At 41.1% G+C, this 19,405-nt stretch overlaps 1 protein-coding gene across 2 annotated transcripts in view; it reads right to left on the minus strand.

The window, feature by feature from the left end:
* The window catches only part of LOC140487917 (E3 ubiquitin-protein ligase UHRF1-like), a 186,002-nt gene that overhangs the window by 69,770 nt on the left and 96,827 nt on the right, over positions 1 to 19,405 (minus strand). For both annotated transcript variants that reach the window (XM_072587355.1, XM_072587346.1), the window contains one exon: positions 19,082 to 19,300. In XM_072587355.1, the coding sequence (XP_072443456.1) occupies positions 19,082 to 19,300 (219 nt within the window). The remainder of the gene's footprint in view (positions 1 to 19,081; positions 19,301 to 19,405) is intronic.

Below are 19,405 nucleotides of genomic sequence, written 5' to 3' on the forward strand. Positions count from 1 at the left end.
AAAACCATGGGCAAAGTGCTGGGAAACGGGATAGAGTCATGGGTGTTCAATGACCAGTGAGGAATCGTTGGACCAAAGGATCTCTTTCAGTATGTAATACTTTATGACTCTACTTGCACACTAAATAGCAGAAGGAGCATGCAATAGTTGAGGCTACGTGATCCGACAATTAACATATCAGATGGAAGCTTTGCAGTCCTGCCACAACTGTGAATGGCAGTGGACAACATAAAGTAGGAGGCTCTGCTATCCTCAATAATGAGGGGGTGGGGTCTCTAGCTCATCAGTGCAAAAGAGAAGGCTGAGGCATTCACAACCATTTTTAGCTAGAAATGCCAAGTGGATGATCTATGTCAGCCTCCTCCAGGGGTCTCCAGCATCACAGATGCCAGTCTTCAGCCAATTCAATTCATTTCACATGATATCAGGAAACAAGTGAAGGCACTGGATACTGAAAAGGATATAGTGTTTGACAATATTCTGGCAACAGGACTGAAGATGTCTGTTCCGGAATTTGCTACACCTCTAGCCAAACTAATTTATTACAGCTACAATATGGGCATCTACATGACAGCGTGGAAAATTGCCCAGGTATGTCTTCTACACAAAAAGCAGGCTGAACATAACCTGTCATTACTATCCAATCAACTTACTCTCAGTCAGTAGATGAAGGATGTCATCAACAGTGCTATCATGCAGCACCTGCTCTGCAAGAACCTGCTCAGTGACGCCCAGTTCCATCTGGGCCACTCAGCTCCTGACCACATTGCAGCCTCAATTCAAACATGAATGAAAGAGCTGAATGCCAGAGCTAAGTGAATGACAGCACTTGACATCAAGACTGCATTTGACTGAATGTGGCATCAAGGAACTTAGCAAAACTGGAGTCAATGAGAATTCGGGGGAAAGATCTCCACTGGTTAGAGTCATACTTAGCACACAGGAAGATGGTTGTGGTTGTTGGAGATCAGTCATCTTGGCATCTCTATAGGATTTCTTTAGATACAGATTTTCTAATCGACCTATTCAGAGAGGTCATTACAAACGTCTACAGCAGTTGGTCTATGAATTTAGGCCTCCTAGCTCAGAAGTAAGGATATTACCACTGCATCACAAGAGGCCCCTTAGGTAGACATTTTTAATCAACCTATTCAAATGTTATGATGCACATGAACTCAAACCATCCGGCTCACAGGTAGGAACACCACCAGTCTGCCACAAGACTCCCAGTTCCTCAGGATTGATATTTTCTAATCAACTTGTTCAGAGATCACACTGCTCACCTCTGGAGCAGATGGGACTCAAACTCGGGCTTCCTGGCTCGGGGTAAGGACACTGCCACAAGAACTCTCCAGTTCCTCGGAATGTTGTCCTAGGCCCAATCATCTTTGGCTGCTTCATCATTGATCTTCTCGCCATCATAAGGTCAGAAACGGAGGAGATGACTGCACATCTTCAGCATCATTTGAGACTGCTCAGATAATGAGGAGTCCAAATGCAGCTAGGCGAGGACAACATTCTGGTATGTGCTGAAACGTGGCAAGTCTTCTATAAAAAAAAGTTACACCACTTTGGTGTATAGAAAAACATGAATAATGAACTGTGAATTGTTTCTGGGGAGTTTTCCTAAAACAAAACATTATATTAATGGTAGAATTATGGTGCGATTAAGTAATATTTTACATTGGTGCATTACAGACTTAGGAGACTTTATGATAAATAATTAGTACAAGCATGCATTTATTAAAACTGTTTGACAGTGTACATATTCTTTACTTAACAAAAGCCTGCTTATATAAAATGCATTCTGGTCCACTGCTTAAAGATGTCGTGGCGACAACTTTCAGGAGAATCAAGGTTGCTCTCTGCATAACCACAATGAAAAAAAATTAAGTACCGTATTACAGACTACCACTGAGTACAACAAGTCTGTTGAAGGCACAGTTTCATACAATGCCAGTGTGGGCAAAACATTGCAATTGCTGACAAAGAATCTCAAAACCCATCCTCTAACACCACAGACACATCTGATTATTATAGTAACCACCCAGATACCTAATACATCGTAATCAAACGGAGAAGAAAACTGGAGTAATTTACCAACAATGGTACAATGGCAGAGAGCAAACCATGCATATTCTAGAGGAATCGTTTCCATATGTTATAAAGAACAGGACCCGGAATAAACACTCCTTTGCTACTTCATTTTCATCTAGTTGCCAGAGTGTTGTTCCAGCCTGCCTGTAGTGTGCACAAATGGAAGAACTTTGGCACTACATTCATGCAGCAATTATCAGTGACAATACTGAAACAAGGTTCACTACCATTTACACAACCTTAGCAGAATCATCTGGAGCAGCACAATACCATTCAGTTACTCACCTTGAGTGCAAACATTAGGCAGAATCTGAACAAAAAAAATTAAAAGAACAAAAATAGTGAAACGATAATAGAAATTGCTGGAAACGTTCAGCATATCTCAGCAGAATAGTTTGGAGGAAGGGGCACTTGACCCGAAACATTAACTCCGATTTCCATCCACTGATGCTGCCAGACCTGCTCAGCTTTTCCAACAATTTATATTTTTATGATTTACAGAATCTGTGGTTCTTTTGGTTTTTATTTAACAATGAACTGTGGATGCTGGAAATCAGAAATATAAACAGAAATTGCTGGGAAAATTTAGCAGGACTCGCAGCATCTGAGGAGAGAAAGCACTCTTAACATTTCAGGTCCATTAATAATTTTCTCAACTCTGCTTTCATGCAATGTGTATTAGGAAAGACAATGCGTGGCAACATTTGCAGAGATGGCATCAGACTACGGGTGGTATTTATTAGAGTTGAGAAGAGAGGCAACACAGACCCCATTATCTGCTTTCAGGAAGGCCCATGAATGAACTGCCCCTCAGGCTGTGATGGGTTTTCCCACGATTCAATAGTAGATGCTTGGTAACAAGGACTGAGACTACTCTCAGAGCCATTCTCTCCTCCCGCTGCCAGGTCCCTCAATCAAGCTGAGTGCCTTTAAATGATGGACCCTCTCTCTCCTGCTCACCCTACCTATTCCACAGGCCTAGACACAACCGCCTGGCAAAGCTCGCTTTCAGATATCCTGCACAGAGAGACCCTCTCCGGGGCTGCTGGATACCAGAAAAGCAGGATGAGGCCTTCTTGGTTACTCAATTGGTGACACAGCCAGAAGGTCATCCACGGGACTTCCTGCATCAGATCCAATCAGGGAAGAGGCAGAAAGGCAGCAGAGTCCCTATCCAATTAACTGCATCGCCCCTCCACGCCCTCAACTGCGTCTTGGGCAGGACGTTAATTTCAGCCATTTACCCTTTGGCCACTGAGATGGAGATCACTCAGCTCCCTCAAAGTTAACAACCAGCAATGTACTGATCACATTGTCTTTATATTCCTGTAATGTCCACTCACAAACAAATGAATACTACACAATATGTCGCGTGAATTCTCTGTAGACATGAATTAGTTTTGAAAGGTTGCTGGTGCTTTTCTAAATCAGAAAATCATTGCAATTTATTTAGAACAAAAATCCTTTTAGAAATAGTGAACACAATTAGTAACTGTCCTCGGGAGACACAATTTAGTGACAAGGACATTTGAGACCCATTGCTGATTATGTTGTTGGAACCTTTAACTTACAATATATTTAAACGGGCAGGGAATCATACACTTATTTTCTTGGCAGAGGTAGACAGAAGTAATGACTTCATTTTCTGGGTCACTACTGTCAAGGAGCTGCAACAACTCTCAATTATGATAGGTTTTCCCAGAATCGCCAGTTCCTTCAGAACTGTATCTTTGGCCGATTTAAGTCAAGTATTTGTACTTCTACTGCATCATTTTTATTTATATTTGCAACAAAACTTTATCCAACCCATCCCAGCACAACACAAAAAACACTTGTATACAATAGTGACCAATTTGGTACGCAACAAATTAACAAATATTTATGTCACCCATTTTCTCTTAACATTGTCTCTCATCATTTTCCACTTTCCATTTAAAAACAGACATCTTGTGTACTGCATTTTAGCTGATTTGACAAGGAAATGCCAAAAGGTAAGTTGATGCCTGTACAAAACCACACCCAAATTGGTACAGCCTCAGGAGAATTATTAACTGCACTTTATTTCTAAAAACTGCAAATTATGTTATGGTGTGAAAATGTTTGTTTTGCCACTTAGTGCTGAAGCATGAATGAAGGAACTGCAAAGTAAAATCGAAACTTATTTACTGATATAGAAACCTCTCCAAACTTCAATCCAATTGTTCAATGCTTTTAAAAAGTGAGCTGGCACTGTGGTTACAAAACTGGTTGAGGACACAGGCAGAGGCACTTAAAAAGATTAAATCATAGCAGAAATGTACAACTCAAAATAGAAGCCAAATGCTGTCTGTCACCATGAAAGATGTTGAGACATTAATGCAAAACATTAAAAAGAACGTCACAGTTCAGCACATGTAGGCTCAGTTTCAAAAAATGTAGCACTATTTTTGGACTGGAAACAATTACTTTATGCCATTAACAGTCAGCTCTGCCTTTACATTTAAACAGAGAAGAGTAACACTTCAAATTCTGAACGTTTTTTGTATATATGCTCAGAAATGCTAAGCAGTGTTGCTTTTGAACAAAACCCACCGAGGAAGGTGTTTTAAAAAGGAGCAGAAACAAATTTAACGAATAAACTGAATAGTCTCAGAATATACCTTTATATTCTCCCCAGTCATCTTTAATTGCAGTGGAAAAATGAGAGCAAGGAGGGGAACACATGTAAGTATAAATATACAATCTATAAAACATTAAATCCATCCATTCCAAGTAAAAATCAAAGTATAACTAAAGCATAGTTTGCACGTATTAATTCAACCTCTCAGACGTGATCAGGCTTCAAGGCCTCCATCCTCTTCCTCCCATATCCCATTTCGAATTTTCATTCAGCTTGGCACAACTCCATGTTCTTGACTCCAGTAGCCTAATCAAATTGACAGTTGCTATGGCGACAAAAGTAAAAAAAACACTAAACAGCGTTGAGGTCAAAAAAAAAGAAACATGCAAGCCGATGTCCATGGATTTTGTTTCAACCCATTTTAGCTAATATAAAGGACAACTCAATATTGATATGTGGCAAGTGAAAATACAGAATTCACTCAAAGCAACACTGCTTAATATTTGTGAACATATATACAAAATACAAGTCACTCAATCCATTTTGGCTTTCCTTGATCAGGATTCATGTATTGGGTCTCGTTTACCTAAACACACAGAGTTATGAGCGTATGCTACTGAAATCTAGCGCTTCTTTAAGATGAATATTCAATAATACAGTAAAGTTACACACAATGGAATCAATTCACAGAGGCATATTTAGTTTATTTTTTGAATGCCACTGGCAGATAAAATAATTGGTATTTAAAGAGCTTCAAAACAAGCATCCAGCTGATGCTCATGTTTCTTCTAAATAATGTTTTGAGTATTCCAGCAAGTAGAATAATTTGACAGCAAGTCAACTTAACAGATACCGTACATTTCTACAACTGTAGAATGAACTGACCACCTTTGAGAAACATAGCTGTTTGGTTATAAAACAGAAATAATAATGAGGCTGCAAATTTAAGATTTTGACGCAAAATCGCCATCAGAAGTCCACATTGTCAATCAATATTGTTATGTGGATCAATATTAAAATTTATCATCATCACCTTCAAAAACTGGATGCAAAATACCATAAAGTTCCCATTCACATTACATTGCAAACTAAAGAAAGCTTAAATTCAATAATGTGGATTGGTCAGATCAGACACCAGACAGATGGAAAATATTAATTGACAGAGCTTACCAATAATGGATTATCTTCTGCCTAATTTAAAGTGATGTCCTTGTATAAAAATGTAACAATCCACAGCAAACTATTAGCATGTGCTACTACTGATTCACAAATCATTTCCATATTCTCCATTCATTTGATTTCCAACAATGTTAAATGCATCCATCTTTCAACTTATTTAAGTAAAGGACTGTATGTGTGGTTCTTTTTAATTTGTTGTTGGGACATAACCTTCACTGTGACAAGGCCAGCCTTCAGAGGCTTTTGGACAGCCTATTCTGACACAATATGACACACCTCTGGAGAATTTGGATTGAACCTTGGCCTCTGGCTCAGATGTAGGCCCAACATAGATAACATGTATTGTCCATTGCCAATTGCCCTCAAAGTAGTGGTGGTGAGTGACTAATAAACTAGTGGTTCTCTCAGACATTGCTGTGTTAAGCAGTGTTAAGAATTGATCAGAGTCCTACGTGGAGTCACATGTAGGCTAGACCAGGTACAAACTTCTTTACCATGAAGATATCGTGAATCAGATGAGATTTTACAGCAGCTTCATTGTCACAAATAATAGTTTTAGTTATTCCAAATTTACCAATTCAGCAACAGGCACCACAACAGGATTCAAAACTTAGTGCCCAGAACAGCACATGGGGTTCTAGATTATTAGTCCAGTGACAAAACAATTAGGCCACTGTCACTCCAACCATCCCCAACACCACTTCTTCCACCCTCCTCTCCAAGGGAGTTAAAAATTAGTGCAAGTATCAAAATTTCCAAACCAAATTAAGGGTTTAGTTAAGAGTGAGAATGACTTCAACAAAACGCAAGACATTAACAAATGCGCAGATGGGGCACATAGCTGGCAGATTAATTTTAAGCATAAGGTGATGAATTTTGATAGGGGCAACAAGGCCAGTTACTCCCTAGGAAATGATGAGTAAAAACAGGGTGAAAGAGCTGAAGATGTAGTCTATATGGATTTCAGTATGGCCTTTGATAAGGTTCCACAAGGTAGGTGTTCTGGAAGGTTAGGTTGCAAGGAATTCCAAGAGAGCTGGCAAATTGCATACAGAATTGGCTTGATGGTAAGAAGCAGAGGGTAATAGTGGAAAGATGCTTGCTGAACTGGAGGACTGTGATGAGTGGAGTGCCTCAGGAGTTGGTATTGGGCCCACTGCTGTTTGTTATCAATATCAATGATTCACATGAGAATATACTTGGCATTGTTAGTAAGTTTGCAGATGAGACTAAAATAGGCGGCATCGTGGACAGTGAGGAAGATTATTAGAAAATGTATCAGGACCTTGATCAGCTAGCGAAGTGGACTGAAAAAATGGCAAATGGAATTTAATATAGATAAGTGTGACATGCTGCACTTTCGAAAGTCAAATCAAGGTAGGAGTTTCATGGTGAATGGTAGTTCCTTAAGGAGCATAGTGGAACAGAGGGACTTTGGAATTCAGGTTCACAATTCTGTGAAAGTGGAGTCACAGGTAGACAGGGCAGTGAAAAAGGCTTTTGGCGTACTGATCTTCATCAGTCAGGGCACTGCGTATCAAAGTTAGTTAGTTATATTGCAGTTGTACAGGACGATGGTGAGGCCACACTTGCAGTATTGTGTTCAGTTTTGGTCACCTTGCTATAGGAAGGATGTTATTAAACTGGAAAGAGTGCAGAAGAAATTTACAAGGATATTGCCAAGACTCAAGGGTCTGAGATATAGGGAGAGGTTGGACTAGCTAGGACTTTTTTCTTTAGAGCGTAAAAGACTTGGATGGGGTGGTGGATGTTATACTTGTGTATAAGACCATGAGGCAAGGTGAATGCATCAGTCTTTTTCCCAGGGTTGGGGAATCAAGGATTCAAGGACATCAGTTTAAGCAAGGTTTGTGAAGGTTTGTAGCTCAGGTTGAGGTTTAGGGTGTAGGTTTGTTCGCTGAGCTGTAGGTTTGATATCCAGACGTTTCATTACCTAGCCAGGTAATGATCATCAGTGGCGACCTCCAAGTGAAGCAAAGCTGTTGTCTCCTGCTTTCTATTTATATCTTTCTCCTGGATGGGGTTCCTGGGGTTTGTGGTGATGTCATTTCCTGTTCGTTTTCTGAGGGGTTGATAGATGGCATCTAGATCTGTGTGTTTGTTTATGGCGTTGTGGTTGGAGTGCCAGGCCTTTTGGAATTCTCTGGCATGTCTTTGCTTAGCCTGTGCCAGGATAGATGCGTTGTCCCAGTCCCACATCTATCCTGGGACAGGCTAAGCAAAGACATGCCAGAGAATTCCTAAAGGCCTGGCACTCCAATCACAATGCCATAAATAAACACAGATTGAAATGCCATCTATCAACCCCTCAGAAAACAAACAGGAAATGACATCACCACAAACCCAAGGAACCCCATCAAGGAGAAAGATATAAATAGAAAGCAGGAGACAACAGCTTCGCTTCACTTGGAGATCGCCACTGATGATGTTACCTAGCCAGGTAATGAAACATCTGGATATCAAGCATACAGCTCAGCGAGCAAACCTACACCCTAAACATCAGTTTAAGGTTAGAGGGGAAAGAATAAAAGGTAATTTGAGAGACAACTTTTTTTAACACAGAGTGGTACGCATATGGAATGAGCTGCCAGCAGAAGTGGGTGAGGCAGGTACATGAACAACATTTAAAAGGCATTTGGACAAATACACGAATAGGAAAGGTTTAGAAGGATATGGGCCAAATGCAGGGAAATGGGGTTAGTGTGGATGGACATTTTGGTCGGCATGGGGGACCACTTTGGGCTGAGGGACCTGTCTCTGTTCAATAGGACTCTCTGACTTTCTAAGAACGCAGGCATACTCCTACAAACCATCAAAACTAACAACCAGTCAACAAAGGTGTACAAACATGCAAACAAACTATTGTCATTTCTGGATTAATAAAACACACAAAGCAAGATGTCCAACTTTTAAAGAATCTTCATTTGACCACATCGAAAAAAAAGAGCGTCATGTATCAGGTCTAATCTCCATATTGCAAAAGACATTTCGAAGTGTTGGAGAAACTGCAAAGAGATTTTCTAATGGATAACACTAGAAGTGACAGGCTAGAAAGATTCTTGGCATACATGAAAGTTTCTATCGAAAACTAGCTAAACATTTATCCATTTGTGTACAATAAGCAACCATTTGCTATTTATCAAGTTTAAAACTGATCACAGACACGCATGGCATAGCAGCTGCATTGTAGGAAAATAGCCCAATATTGTAAAATGAAGAATGATAAAAGGCAGACAGATTAGAGTTGAGAATTGGCTGAGTGGCAAAATTGAGACAATGTCAGCCTCAATATGATTGAAGTGTAAGTAAGAAGCTCAGCAGCAGATGAGCTGAGCCAGCAACATTAACAGTGGTGTCAGTAGGTAGCCTTTCCAAACATGCAGTCACAAACTCAACAGAGGACCCAACAGGATGCTGTGGCTTTGCACAATCCAGCACAGGCAAGTCAGTCCTTGACATTAAATATGTCTCTTGGGGTTAATTGCATACAAGTGGAGGGCAGTAAATGGAGGGTTACTTGAGCCAATATAAAGAAACACTGGCACAGGAGTAGAGCGGAGTCAATAACGCAACCATTTGCTGTGCATAAATAGATTCCCAGTAAAGTCAGCCTTTGGTTTCTTCCTTCACTATTGCAGTGTAACAGCTGAGAGAGGCTGGGTCTGGGCCACAGCTTGAATGCGATGGCTTCAGTGTAACCCAAATTTTAACTGGAGGCAATCAAACATCTTCAGATATTTAAAACCCCTACAAGAGCTATTTTGTTCCACTGGAACTCCAGACTGCAGAAGAGGTAGGTAGAATCGCGTGAATAGCAGTAATAATATCAGTAATAACAGAAATCGCTTGAGAGAAAGGAGCTAAGAAATGAGGAAGAATTTGAGGATAGAGATGCTGAAAAGGGCAATGACAGTGGTTTTCATAACTCTCTCAATTCTCCACGTTTGAATCTTATTTTCTATATGTCTTTCTAGCCATCTGTTAAAAGGAGGGTCCTTGGCTTTGAATTATATCATTATTTTCCATCATTTTACCAGGATTGTGAATGTAGTTGTTCAAGCAAGTTCAAAAGGAAACATAACAATCAATGATGCAAATTGGAACATCTTTAGACTAAGTCAAGTGAGAGCAGAGACGTGCCCGCATCCATCACCTGTCTACCAAAAATGACGCCACCCCCAAAACATGCACCATCAGCCAACCATTTAGTTATAAAGTGAATCAGATTGAGAAATAATGTAAATTTCAGAAATTAATTTAATGAAATCAGAATGATATTACCCCAAGCTTCCGATGATTTTTCACCTCTGCTGTCTTTTGTAGAATTCCAAAGAGTTGGGGTAATCTGGTTATACCTGAAAACATGTGCAGGAATTGCAAGGACCATTAACGTACCAGGCAATTGGAATGCAGGTAGAATGCTAAGTTTGTTAAAGTGATTACTGGGAGAAGCCAGTTGCACCCCTCCTCCATGTTTTCACTGACTACATACAAAAGTAGGGGACTCAATAACATTACAATCTAGTGTGACTTGAAGGAAACCTGCCCTTCTTAAAAAATGAAGTTCATTGCAGGAGGAGCAGATGCTGAGACTCATTCTCAAAACGGCACAAACTATGGATGTAATGAAAAATACTATGGCCTGGGAGAGAGTGGGCAACCTGGAGATGCTGATGTGGATTACGGTGGGGTGGTGTTACTGTTGACATCCTGGCAAACGAGGTAGGGGAGGGGGAGAAGTGCAGTCTTTCAAAACTGGGTATGCAGATACTCTCTATATTGGTATCATCCTAGGTCATCTGCATATAGCTTCTCAGTCAGAAGATCTCTTCATCTAAATCATTGATATAGATTGCAAATAGTTGAGATTTTAGTACAAATTCCTATGGCACTGCACCTATAACATCTTTCCAATCTGAAAATGACCCAGTTGATGGCCATTCTCTCCCAACTAAATAATCCTTTACCCATGAAGCTAGTAGTTGTTTGTCAGATTTGGCTACTGCCTCAATACTTCCCAGGATGGATTCCAAGCTTGGACAACCACCTGATGAAGGAGCAGTGCTCCAAAAGCCAGTGTTTCCAAATAAATCTGTTGGAGTATAACCTGATGCTTGTGAATTTTAATTTTGGATAGAATGGGACTTTTTTCACTCGAGATTATAAGGTTCAGGGGTGACCTTTTGGAGGTTTATAATACCAGAAGACACATATATAAGAGGAATAGCAAAGATTTTTTTCTCTAGGGTAGGGGAGTTCAAAACTAAAGGGCATATTTTCAAGGTAAGAGAAAGGACTTGAGGGGCATTTTTTTCACATGGGGGTGGTTCATATGTGGAATGAATTGCCAGAGGAAGTGGTAGATGCAGGTACAGTTACAACATTTTAACGGAATTTGGACAAATACATAGGATAGTGAAGAAGGCATTTGGCATGCTTTCCTTTATTGGTCAGAGTATTGAGTACAGGAGTTGGGACGTCATGTTGCGGCTGTACAGGGCATTGGTTAGGCCACTGTTGGAATATTGTGTGCAATTCTGGTCTCCTTCCTATCGGAAAGATGTTGTGAAACTTGAAAGGGTTCAGAAACTATTTACAAGGATGTTGCCAGGGTTGGAGAATTTGAGCTATACGGAGAGGTTGAATAGGCTAGGGCTGTTTTCCCTGGAGCGTCGGAGGCTGAGGGGTGACCTTACAGAGGTTTATAAAATCATGAGGATATGGATAGGCAAACAGACAAAGTCTTTTCCCTGGGGTGGGGGAGTCCAGAACTAGAGGGCATAGCTTGAGGGTGAGAGGGGGAAGATATAAAAGAGATCTACGGGGCAACGTTTTCACGTAGAGGGTGGTACGCTTATGGAATGAACTGCCAGAGGAAGTGGTGGAGGCTGGTACAATTACAACATTTAAAAGGAATCTGGATGGGTAGATGAATAGAAAGGGTTTGGAGGGATATGGACAAGGTGCTGGCAGGTGTGACTACATTGTGTTGGGATATCTGGTTGGCGTGGACAAGTTTGAGCAAAGGGTTTGTTTGTGTGCTGTACATCTCTATGACTCTATGAACAGGAAATGTTTAGATGGATATGGGTCAAATGCAGGCAAGTGGATTGATTTAGTTTGGAAAACTCGGTAAGCATGGACAAGTTGGACTAAAGGGTCTGTTTCTGTGCTGGATGACTCTGTGACTTGGGTGAAATGCATCAGACATGTTAAGATGTTGTTTGGGGCCCAGAAATTAATAACCTTTAAAGTGACAATAGGCATCAGAAGAAGGTAATGGGAAATGGTAGTACAAAGTGAGAAAGAAATTTGAGTGTCAAGATAGAAAGAAATCCGGTCATATGCAGGAAATGGTTGAAGCAATGGGTTTATCATTCTGAGAAAGAGCCAGAGGATTGGCATTCAGCCTCTGAAAGGTAGATTCGCCAGACGTCAACGGCACCATGTGAGCAAATTTGGTAACAAGAAACAGAAGAGATTGGAGTTCAGCAAGCTCAGGAGGATCAATCAAGACAATCTCTGATGGTCTTTCATCTCCTCTTCACTCTCAGAATTTAAATTCTAAAGGGACTGTTCTCTCTAATGTCAATCACATACAATATGACAGCCCAAAACAGGAGATGTGACGACGGTCCCTTTACCTTGACTCTTCCCCACCAAGGCACCAAGCACTCCTTCCAGATGAAGCTGTGATTTACTTCTATTTCTTTTAGTTTAGTCTACTGCATTTGCTGTTCACAATGTGGTCTTCTCTACAATGGGGATACGAAACACAGATGGATTTGAGCTATAGGGAGAGGCTGAACAGGCTGGGGCTGTTTTCCCTGGAGCATCGGAAGCTGAGGGGTGACCTTATAGAGGTTTACAAAATTATGAGGGGCATGGATAGGATAAATAGACAAAGTCTTTTCCCTGGGCTCGGGAAATCCAGAACTAGATGGCATAGGTTTAGGGTGAGAGGGGAAAGATATAAAAGAGACCTAAGGGACAACTTTTTCACACAGAGGGGGGCACATGTATGGAATGAACTGCCAGAGGAAGTGGTGGAGGCTGGTACAATTGCAACATTTAAGAGGCATTTGGATGGGTATACGAATAGGAAGGGTTTGGAGGGATATGGGTCAGGTGCTGGCAGGTGGGACTAGATTGGGTTGGGATATCTGGTCGGCATGGACAGGTTGGACCGAAGGGTCTGTTTCCATGCTGTACATCTCTATGACTATGCCTCTACATCACTGCTTTGTAAAACATCTCTGCTCAGTCCACATGCATGACAACAAGCTTCCAGCGGCCTGTGATTTTATTTCTCCATTATGTTCTTATTTTACACCTCTGTCCAGAGAGAGAGAGAGAGAGAGAGAGAGAGAGAGAGAGAGAAAAAGAGAGAGAGAGAGAGAGAATGTTCTTATTTTACACCTCTGTCCAGAGAGAGAGAGAGAGCGCGAGAGAGAGAGAGAGCGCGAGAGAGTGAGAGAAAGATCAAACTGTTAGGCAAACAAGGAGATTATGGAGAGCAGGTGAGCGCTTTGCAGAAGATCCACACACTCTCAGCAAAAATGACTGAGTTTGTAGTTGCCTGCCATTTCAACACATTATCATGTTCCCACACCTTCATTTCTGTCACAGACCTGCTGCACTGTACAAGCTAGCCTCAGCACAAGCTCAAAAAACATCATTTTCAGCTTGGGGTCCCTGCAGCCTCTAGGACTCAACATCAAGCTCAATAACTTTACAGCCTGATTCCATCCTTCCATGTTTTTCACCCACTCCCACACCTGGGCCTGTTACGATATGGGTTTCTTTTAGTAAAATCACCCATTCTCATGTACTCCAAGGCCTATTATGACATCACATAGGTTGCATTCAGCACATCTCACCCATTTTTTATCTCTATAACTTGTTCAACCTTTTCATCCTGGCCAGTTATCCACAATTTCCTTGTTCACCTATGCCTTTCACCTCTCTCTCTATCCGCCCCCCCCCCCCCCCCACCACCCCACACCCCACACCCCCCCCCCCCTCCCCCCCCCCGACTCTGTCTCCATTTATCCATTGATCTCTCCCCTTTCTCCCACCACTTTGGCGCTTCAGCATAAATCCCATTTTTTTCCAGCTACTAACAGTTCTGATGAAGAATCACTGGACTGAGATTGTTAATTCTGTTTTTTTCCAACAAATGCTGCCAGACCTGCTGAATTTGTCCAGCAATTTCTGTTTTAGTTACTGGCCCCTTTAGCCCTAAAGGACAGACTTTGTCAAACCTCCATCCATACTTTTCTCCAGTTCTGGTGAAAGGCCATCAACATGAAACATTAACTCTGCTTCTGTCCATAGATGTGACCTAAGTTTCGGTTTAAATCTCAGACTGCCAGCAGCTGCAGTTCTGTATTGTTAGCATCACAAGGCTCATGCAGACCTTTGTAATTAGTCAAACAATTGATGGAAATGAATAATTTAGCCACAACATTTTACCAACTTCTTTTGTGGTATCTTCTCACAAATGTCTCTAAATATTTCTCAACATTCCAAAAAAGTAACATATATTAAGCCTGTGGACAAAACCACAGCATTTGTTTGACACAGCGAGGAATCAGAATGGTGTGTGCCTCCCTGGTGCCAGGATGAAGGATATCTTGGAGAGAGTGCAGAATATTCTCAAAGGGGAGTGGGAACAGCAGGAGGTCATTGAACACGTTGGAACTACCAACATAAGAAGGGAAATGGATAAGACTCTGAAGGGAGAATATAGAAAGTTAGGCAGAAATTTAAAAAGGAGACCCTCGAGGGTAGTAACATGTGGATGACTCCCGGTGCCATGAGCTTATGAGGGTAGGAATAGGAGTATAGAGCAGATGAATGCGTAGCTGAGGGGTTGGTGCAGGGGAGTAGGGTTCATATTTTTGGATCATTGGAATCTCTCCTGGGGTAGAAGTGATTTGTACAAGAAGGACGGATTGCACCTGAATTGGAAGGGGACTAATATTCTGGCAGGGAGATTTCCTAGAGCTGCTCAGGAGGATTTAAACTCAGGTGGGACTGAGGGAAATAAGGAGGAAAGAGATCAATCGGAGACTGGTACAGTTGGGAAAAGGAGCAAGTCAAACAGTCAGAGCAGGCAGGAACAAAGCAGAGAACAAGGTAGGATTGATTAATTAAACTATTTAGTCAATGCAATAGGCCTAACAGGGAAGGCAAATGAACTCGGCATGGTTGGGAACATTGGACTTGGATATCAGAGCAATTACAGAGACATGGCTCAGAGATGGACAGGACTGATAGCTGAATGTTCCAGGTTACAAATGCTATCGGACGGATAGAAGGGGATGTGGGGGAGCAAGAGAGGAGGGCAAGTTGCATTTTTGATAAGGAATAACATTATGCCTGTACTTAGGGAGAATATTCCTGGCAATACGTCCAGGGAAGTTATTTAGGTGGAACTGAGAAATAGCAAAGGGAAATCACCTAATTGTGATTATAGTCAGTGAGAAATTGAGATACAAATTTGTGAGGAGATCTCAGTTATCTGTAAAAATAATAGGGTGGTTATAGTAGGGGATTTTAACTTACCAAGCAGAGACTGGGATTGCCATAGTGTTAAGGGTTTAGATGTATAGGAATTTGTTAAGTGTGTACAAATAAAGTTTTCTGATGCAGTATGTGAATGTACCTACCAGAGAAGGTGCAATACTTGACCTACTCTAGGGAAATCAGGCAGGGCAGGTGACTAAGAGGTCAGTGGGGAAGCAATTTAGAGCCAGAGATCATAATTTTATTATTTTTTAAATACTAATGGAAAAGAATGGACTGGATCTAAAAGTTAAAGTTCTACATTGGAGGAAAGCCAATTTTGACGGTACAGGTACATCACCCTTTACCTGAAATTCCAAAATCCGAAAAGCTATGAAATACGAAATGTTTTCATGGAGTGTGGAGTGCCATTTTGTAATACAAACAGGTGACCCAACACTACACCCACTCGAACCACATCACTCAGATGTGATGTGGCGGCATGGCCCAGCCCTGGCAGGAGTCGATTGTGTCTCAGCGCTCGAACTATTCACACGTGTGTCTGCTGTTAGGTAATTTTTTTTATTTCGCTGTGAAAATTTAATTTATTCCAAAATTTGAAAATTCCACATACCGAAAAACAATTGGCCTCAAGGATTTCGGATAAAGGATTGAGTACCTGTATTATGCAAGAACTATCAAAAGTTGATTGGGGGCAGATGTTTGCAGGAAAAAGGATGGCTGGAAAATAGGAAACATGATTTGGAGATGCCGATGTCGGACTGAGGTGTACAAAAGGTAAAAATCACACAACACCAGGGTATAGTCCAATAGGTTTATTTGGAAGCACTAGTTTTTGGAGTGCTGCACCTTCATCAGGGACCACCTGATGAAGGAGCAGCGCTCCAAAAACTAGTGCTTCCAAATAAATCTGTTGGACTATATCCTGGTGTTGTGTGATTTTTGTCTTGGTAAATGGGAAGCCTTCAAAAATGAGATAGTCACTTAGGGTGAAAGGAAAGGCTGGTAGATGTAGGGGAAGCTGGATTACTGGAGAAACTGAGATTTTGATTAAGAAAAAGAAGGAAGCCTATGTCAAATATAGACAGGAGAGATCGAGTGAATCCTTAGAAGAGTATAAAGGTTGTCGGAGTATACTTAAGACGGAAATCAGGAGGGCAAAAAGGGGACATGAGTTAGCTTTGGCAAATACGGTTAAGGAGAATCCAAAGGAATTTATAAATATATTAAAGACAAAAAAGGAAACTAGGGAGAGAATAGAACTCCTCAAAGATCAGCAAGGCGGCCTTTGTGTGGAGCCGCAGGCAATAGAGGAGATACCAAACCAGTATTTTGCATCAGTGTTTACTGTGGAAAAGGACATGGAAGATATAGAATGTAGGGAAATAGATGGTGACACCTTGAAAAATATCCATATTATTGAGGTGATGGTGCTGGATGTCTTAAAACACATAAAAGTGAGTAAGTCCCAGAACCTGATCAGGTGTACCCTAGAAATCTGTGGGAAGCTAGGGAAGTGATTGCTGGGCCACTTGCTGAGATATTTGTATCATTGATAGTTACAGGTGAGGTACCAGAAGACTGGAGGTTGGCTAACGTGTTGCCACTATTTAAGAAAGGTGGTAAGGAAAAGCCAGGGAACTACAGACCGGTGAGCCTGACATTAGTGGTAGGCATTTTGTTGGAGGGAATCCTGAAGAACAGGATCGACATGCATTTGGAAAGGCAAGGATCAATTAGGAATAGTCAACGTGGCTTTGAGCATGGGAAATCACGTCTCACAAACTTGCTTGAGTTTTTTTGAAGAAGTAACCAAGAGAATTAATGAGGGCAGAGTGGTGGTTGTGATCTATATGACCTTCAGTAAGGCGTTCAACAAGGTTCCCCATGGGACACTGGTTAGCAAGGTTAGATCCCATGGAATACAGGGAGAATTAGCCATTTGGATACAAAACTGGCTTAAAAGGTAGCAGACAGAAGGTGGTGGTGGAGGGTTGTTTTTCAGACTGGAGGCCTGTGGCCAGTGGTGTGTCACAAAGGTTGGTGTTGGGTCCACTGGTTTTCGTCATTTACATCAATGATTTGGGTGTGAACATAGGTGGTAGAGTTAGCAAGTTTGCAGATGACGCAAAATTGGAGGTGTAGTGGACAGCAAAAAAGGTTACCTCAGAGTACAATGGGATCTTGATCAGATGGGCCAGTGGCAGATGGAGTTTAATTTAGATAAATGTGAGGTGCTGCATTTTGGAGAGGCAAATCTTAGCAGGATGTATACACTTAATGGTAAGATCCTGTGGAGTGTTGCTGAATAATGAGACCTTGGAGTGCAGGTTCATAGTTCTTTGAAAGTGGAGTTCCTGGCAGATTGGATAGTGAAGGTGGTATGCTTTCCTTTACTGGACAGAGCATCGAGTATAGGAGTTAGGAGATCATGTTGTGAATGTACAGCACATTGGTGAGGGCACTTTTGGAATATTGTATGCAATTCTAGTCTCCCTCCTATTGAAGGATGTTGTGAAACTTGAAAGGGTTCAGAAGAGATTTACAAGTATGTTGCCAGGGTTGGAGAATTTCAGCACAGGGTGAGGCTGAATAGATTAAGGCTGTTTTCCCTAGAGCATCAAAGGCTGAGGGGTGACCTTATAGAGGTTGATAAAAATCATTAGGGGCATCAATAGGGTAAATAGACAAGGTCTTTTCCCTGGGGTGGGGGAGTCCAGAATTAGAAGGCACAGGTTTAGGGAGAGAAGGGAAAAGGTTTAAAAGAGACCTAAGGGGCAATGTTTTTATCCAGAGGGTACTGTACGGAATGAGGTGCCAGAGGAAGTGGTGGTGGCTGGTACAATTATAGCATCTAAAAGGCATCTGGATTGGTATATGAATAGGAAAGGTTGCGAGGGATATGGGACAAGTGCTGGCAAATGGGACTAGATTAATTTAGGATATTTGGACAAGTTGGACTAGAGGGTCTATTTCCATGTAGCACATCTCTATGACTAGGTGAATTTAGATGTAAATATCATGAAAGGAGCAAAGGTAACAGGTTATTTACTACTCCAGTTGTTTAGAACTGAGACAACACATTTCTCCATTGCAGGAAATGAGACTGGGTATCCTTTTTAGAAAACTTGCATTCACTGCCAAAAATAACCATTTACATGACAGCAGACACATACTGCCCAGGATTTAACACCAATGAAATTAATGTCATATATGTCCTGCTTATCTGATATTGGGATCTGAAAACAAACAAGTCATCTCATTGTAAACACAGAGTTAGACATCTTTAGATACCGAAATCAGAATGCACCAAGTCTTGCATTATTCGATCTGGAAGACGAGCCAAGAACTTTAACATTTCTACCAATCTTAAAAAATCTTGCTATGTTTGAGTGAAACATTTTATCTCCTTTAAAAAACACAATGTGTCTTTTTGAACGTAGAGGTACATGCTCACAGTCATGCGTCACAGAATTAAAACAGTGAAGCCATCTTGCACTGCCTTACTCTTTTTTTGACATAAATGTTTTATTATACTCACAGATACGATATCCTCCATTATAATTTAGCAGACTGTATGAAACCATCAGTGTTTTATAATCCATATTCACAGCAAACGCAAACGTTCTGCTCTGCATGTCAACGAATGCTTACCCCAAAAGAATTTTAACAAAGATTTCTTTATTTGTCCTTGATGTCTCCTTCAGAGCGGTAACTTCTGCATCAAACCAGAAACCACGTTCCTCTGGTATCTCTAAATTGTAATTTACCATCACAGCTTGTCCTATTCGAAGCTGATCCCATTTCAAAACTGTCCTAGCTCGTGGCCGAACATTTTCTGCACACATTCCCACTATTCCATTCTCTGGATAACTGGAGACAGAAGGAAAAAAAAATGTTAAATCCAAAATTCTACATTTTTGCATTAACAGTGAAACAATTAAACAGAATGGATACTTTCTTTGTTAAAACACAAAT

Source organism: Chiloscyllium punctatum, chromosome 2, assembly GCF_047496795.1.
Source record: "Chiloscyllium punctatum isolate Juve2018m chromosome 2, sChiPun1.3, whole genome shotgun sequence".
NCBI lineage: Eukaryota > Metazoa > Chordata > Chondrichthyes > Orectolobiformes > Hemiscylliidae > Chiloscyllium > Chiloscyllium punctatum.